Source organism: Fulmarus glacialis, unplaced genomic scaffold (assembly GCF_000690835.1).
Source record: "Fulmarus glacialis isolate BGI_N327 unplaced genomic scaffold, ASM69083v1 scaffold24532, whole genome shotgun sequence".
Taxonomy (NCBI): Eukaryota; Metazoa; Chordata; class Aves; order Procellariiformes; family Procellariidae; genus Fulmarus; species Fulmarus glacialis.
The window spans coordinates 3141-8402 of record NW_009200125.1 but is presented as its reverse complement, the minus strand read 5'-3'; the positions used below and the strand labels follow the sequence as shown (position 1 = coordinate 8402).

The following is a 5262-nucleotide window of genomic DNA, read 5'->3' as shown; positions in this document are numbered from 1 at the left end:
TCCAGATGCTTCCCGGCCCCGTGAAGAGCACTGCACAGTAAGGAGCCAAACGCAGCAGAGAGGTGCCTTTCGCTCTCCCTCTGGGCTCTCGCGCAGGGTTGGCGCAGCCTTGGGCTGGGGCTCTCCATGCATGGACCAGCCGCCGCACTGCTGAGGCTGGAGAAAACAGATTTAACCCCAGTCGCCTCTGCCCAGACAGGCCCCATCCTCCCCACAGCTTCGGAGCTGACGTCCTGTTTGGTTTGAGCCTGAGCCAGTGCCCTGATGAATGCGGCTCTTGTCAGCACCCTTCACCTTGGCCGGCCTTGGGTGGGGGTCTGGTCCTCTGCTTGATGAAAGGTGCCCGTGTGTAGCTGCAGAGCTGGGAGGGAAGGAGGGGAGATGGGGCATGCCACGGGACCAGCTTGGTGTAAAGAAGGTAACCTGGGCAGAGACCAGTGCCTTGCTCCTCTCCGAGCCCTACGGCTCACCAGGGGAAGAGAAGACGGTCTGGAAACAGGTATCTGATCAGCTCCTTGGAGGAGATGCCTGGTTCCTGAACCAGAACAGACCGCCTTCCCTGGGACACAGCTACTTCTGCCTCCCTCCTCCGTACCCCAGTCCTGCTGACTCCACATTAGCAAGGGCTAACTAGCATTAGCATCAGGCACAGCTCATTTGCTGGGTGAGGACCCTCTTCTGCCTTCTGTGGTGGCTTTTGGTGGGGCTTCCCTGACTGAGCTCCCTCTCACGGTGCAGTGCTAGGAGAAACAGCTGTGCTGAGGCTTTTGAAGGATTTAGGAGGGTATATTCTGCTTGTCTTTTACTGTCCTGTGATTAAAATCCATCTCCTACTCTTAGTGGCTGCTGCAGCCTCTGTTCCTCCTCCCTGCTTGCCTGGCTGGAGCTCCGCCTGGGCCCTGTTTGAGTTCTTGCTTGCATCGTCTGGGCTGTTTTCTCTTTCCTGGTTAGAGCAGATGACTGACAATTGGGGGTCCTTGCTTGGGCAGGGGTGGGGCTCATTCTGGGATGCATGGAGGATGGAGTCGGCCGGTTCCTTGGCCCCTGTGCCAAAGGGCAGTCAAGGATGGGGAGACAGGGGTCTCCTACCAAGCGCTGATGCTCCTGGCCTCCTTAGAACCAGCACCGCAGCCAGCGCCTGTGCCCAAAAAGCTGCACCCCAGTTCCTTGCCACATGCCACAAGGGATCCCAGAGCTCTGCTGTTAAACACTTTATTTCTCCCTCACTGTAGCCCTCCCTTCCCAGAGCAGACGCTGTCCTGTCCTCCCACTGCAGCTCCAGGGCATGCTGCAGGGGAGGGCTGGTGACCTTCTTTCTCTGCTGGCTCCCGAGGGAAGGATGCTCTGCCTGGGAGGGACAGAGCTGCCGGGCAGCCCGCTGCCAGGTTTGGGGAGGGGAGGGACAGGTGTGGAGCAACGTGCCCAGAGTGCCTCATCATGAGAAGTCATCCAACCAAAGCTACGGTAAGGAGGTGGTTGGGGTTAGAGGGCCACCTCTGATCCTATCGTACAGGGGAGGAGGAACGGACCCCTGGTTTAGAGAGCTGTGTCTTCAGCCTCGATGCGGGGCCCAAAGAGCTTCTCTGCAGTTGCTTTGCCATCGTACTTGGGCAGGTTGCCACCAAAGTCCGCTGGCAAGATGTCAGCATCAATCTCCTGGTAGAAGGACTCCAGCTCCTCCCCATGCACAAAGACCTGGAGGGAGATGGGAGTGACCCTCAGCAGAGGACCAAGGCGACTCTTCCCAGCTGCTCTGTTTCACCCAGGGACGTGCCTCTGCCTCCAGGTCTCTCTCCCACACTCACCCTCTCCAGCAGTTTGCTCTTCAGGAATGGTTTGACCACATTGTAGGTGGTGGTGAAGTACCAAGGCTGGTGGATGAAGTGGACGGCCTTGAACCGCGCTGGGAAGGAGTCCTAGGATCCCAAACCCAGACACGGATGGTTACAGAGGGCGCTGGCCATGCGGAGCTGGGCGGGCAGCAATGGACACCCCGGCACTGCCACAGCTCCCCTTGCCCCAACCTCCCCTTCTCTCTTTGATGGGCCCTTTTTTGTTCTGACCCAGAGGATCGGCTGTCCCAGCCCCAGGAGTACCAGGGAAGCTGAAGAGCCTCCCAGATGGTTCATTGCTCCCACTCCACAAGAAGGACCACATCTCTGCTGTCCTCCTTCCCTGGAGAGAACCAAATGTCTTTGGCCTCTGGTGCAAGGGCAGAAATCCTGGAGTGCCTGTAAGTCTCCATTCAGCCTGGACAGGGCTGGGCTGAGAGAGTGGTGAGGAAAGGCCTCCAGGCCGTGCCGTAGGAAGCTGCAAGGAGTGGTGGTACTGCTTCTGGTTGGGCTTTTGAGAGGACAGGGACCTGGGGCTGGAAAAATAGGATCCATCTTGCAGGATTAAGCCAATTAGCTGACAAGGGAAGAAGCATGTGATGGGGAACAGCTTCTCCACGGTGCTTTCTTCTGGTGTTAGTGTGGTGGAAATCACAAACCTTGCTAGCCCTGCCTTCTCCTTTCCCTGAGCTCTCTGCTCCCCCAGGACCTGCTCTGCCACTGCTGGGCGCAGACTTTGGCACCTCACCTGCAGCATGTCCACCATCTTCTTGAGCTCAGAGGGTTTGATCCCAGACGCCTGCTGCATGGTGAAGCCCTTGAAGTTCTCAATGATGCAGAATCCATTGATCTGGGTCTCTTCATTTTCCAGCAGCTTCTCCAAGATAACGCAATAGGCACGAAGGATCTGATGGGGAGGAGAGAAAACAGGTCTGGTATTAGGTCTCGCCTCCCATAGACCCCAGGTTCCCAGGAAATGTCCCATGGAGCATTAGCTAGGGTCTGCTTGACTCCAGCCTGCTTGTCGCAGCCAGCCCCAGGACTTCAGAGCAGGGAGGGCATTTCGAGGGATGCTCAACAACCACCACGTTCCCCTTTCAAGTCGGGTGCGTCTCAGATCTGGATCAATGATACGTTGCAACCAAATTCACAGCTGAGCAGAAAACGGAGCTGGGAGAAGTTGAGTTACGTGCCTGGAGACCTCTTTTGGGTAAAGCCCTTTCCGTGCCCCGTGCCCCGTGCCTCAGTTTCCTTCTCTGCCCTGCGGGTCCCTCCTTTCTAAAGTGCCTTGATTTAATTGCGTGGTGCCTTTCTTCACCCCATGTTACCTGGGCTGGGGGATGCACACCCCAAATTTGGCCTGCACCTTGCACCATCAGGGGGAAGGAAGGGGAACCCTTTGGGACGCACCATGCTCTCCCACGCTCCCTGGAAGGATAAATTCAAAGGGCTACAGGTTTGCTTCAACCTGGATGGCCGGAGGCTGTGTGTGGACATATGTATGTGTGTGTAAGGGATGCTGCGCTCAGACGTGCCGAGCGGGACAATCCTGGGAGCGGGACCGCTCTGCTCCGGGAGTGACGGCTAGGCTGGGCTGACCTCATCAAAGGTGATCTCCTCGTAATCCCAGTTCTCGATGTTGAAGAGCATCACCACCCGGCCATACTTGTCTCTGCTGGCCAGGATGCCAGGGTAGCCGGCTTCGATGGTGCTGCGCACGGCCTCGGGGGTCAGGTTGTCGAAGAGCTCGGGGTACTGCTGGCGGAAGTTCACGTAGCCTGAAATCGGGGAAGACAATGGTTGCTCGCCCGGCCTCGGGAAGCCAGGGCAGCGCTGGGGAAGCCGCCAGAGACAGGGCAGGCTGACGGTGGTGAGATGTCGGTCCTGAGCCCGAGAGCTATGGACCAGCTGTGCCCGGAGTTCACGTGGGTCAGGTCTTCTCCAGCAAAGGGGGTGAGAGGAGCTCAGCCCTGGCCCCAGCACACTCAGTGTTATTCTCCCCATGCCAAGGGCTTCCCATGCGTGCCTTCTCTCCAACACCTCAACGAGCAGATAGTCATTTTTCCCCTCATTTCCCTTCTCCCCTTCTTCCCCGTTTGGGTGACATCCCCCAGCTCCCCTCCCTTGGCATCCTGCAGGCACAAAATAAGGAATCTCGTCCTGGGAAAATGCAGGCAAACAAAACAGCTCTTCTGGGAGCCAGTGCTGATAATTACAACTCATTATCCCCCAAGCTGACACAAAGAAGAGTGGAGCCAGAGCCAGGCAGGTCCCCACCGGCAGCCAACCCCAGGCTGCCCTCCCATTCCTCCTCCTTCCCTACAGGTCACTCTCAGTGTGGGGAGGGGGTGTCACAAGCCCCCCAACCTGCCCCCAGCCCTCGAGGGGTCCCAGGGGTGCTGAGCCCACCACTCACCATGCACAGAAGCATCAGGGTGGGTGCAGGACCGGCTCCTTACAGGGGTGCATAGGGACATGTATAGGGCATGTATAGGGCATGTATAGGGCATGTATAGGGTGTGGGAGTCTCGAGGGGATGCAGTCCAAACCAGCTGAGTTTGCTGCACAAATGAAACAGCCCGCCACCACCAAACACATTTTTTTCCATTTTGTCCCGTAAATCAGCAAGGAATGGGACTGTCCTGGTGTTGCGGGATGCCTGGCACCACCCTCATTTATTTCCTTCCCCATCCCAACTCTTTCCTCTGCATCCCGAGCTCCCAGCCCTGCCTTCTTCTATTTATCCTCTCTCCTCATCCCCTTCCTGTGCCAGAGTCCTGCTCTGCTAGCACAGCCCAGACCAGGGGGGCTGGAAGGCTCCAGCATGGGGCCGGGAGCTGCTGGTGGATGTGTGCCCCTGTCCTCGCCCAGTGTCACAGCCCAGGACCCCTCCCCACCTTTCAGCAGGTCGTAGGCCCTGTGGACATCGAACTTGCGGGCGCGGATGAAGCGGAGGAAAAAGGAGTCGTCCTTCCCCTGCACCTTCTCAGCCACCGCCTTGCACACCTCGTCGCCGCCCGACCGCTCCTGGACCAGCGCACGCCGCGCCTCCCGCAGCGCCTTCACCGCCGCATCCCTCTGCTCCTCTGTCTCGTTCAGCTCATCCTTTGCCTGGGGGGAAGCAGGGAGGGTGCCCAGCTCAGTGATGCCCCACACACACCCCAAAACACCCCGGGGGTCATTTAGGCACCCCAAAGCCGGCTTATTGCAGCACCCTAGTGCGGGGAGGGCACCCAGGTGCCCTACCCAGAGACCCTCTGGAGTAAGCACATCCCCCCCAATGCAAGAGCCCATCGAGGGTCTCCTCTGGCCTCTGAGAAGGAGCAGGTGCCCCGGGCTGCATCTGCCCCCCGCTTCCCACGGCCGTCCTCACCTTCTGCAGGGTGTGTGGGGGGATCTTCTCGCACCTCCCGAAGACAGGGCCATGGTC

The 5262-nt window shown here is 58.6% G+C and overlaps 1 protein-coding gene across 1 annotated transcript in view; it reads right to left on the bottom strand.

Annotated features, from left to right (window-relative positions):
* Positions 1–1453: 1453 nt before the first annotated feature.
* RLBP1 (retinaldehyde binding protein 1) overlaps positions 1454–5262 on the bottom strand; it is a 4376-nt gene continuing 567 nt past the window's right edge. The window contains exons 3-8 of the mRNA XM_009573495.1: positions 5206–5262; positions 4730–4943; positions 3432–3610; positions 2581–2739; positions 1806–1916; positions 1454–1695 (exon numbers count right to left, since the gene is read on the bottom strand). The exon at positions 5206–5262 is cut by the window's right edge and continues 13 nt beyond it. Of these exons, the coding sequence (XP_009571790.1) occupies positions 1537–1695; positions 1806–1916; positions 2581–2739; positions 3432–3610; positions 4730–4943; positions 5206–5262 (879 nt within the window). The 3' untranslated portion in view covers positions 1454–1536. The remainder of the gene's footprint in view (positions 1696–1805; positions 1917–2580; positions 2740–3431; positions 3611–4729; positions 4944–5205) is intronic.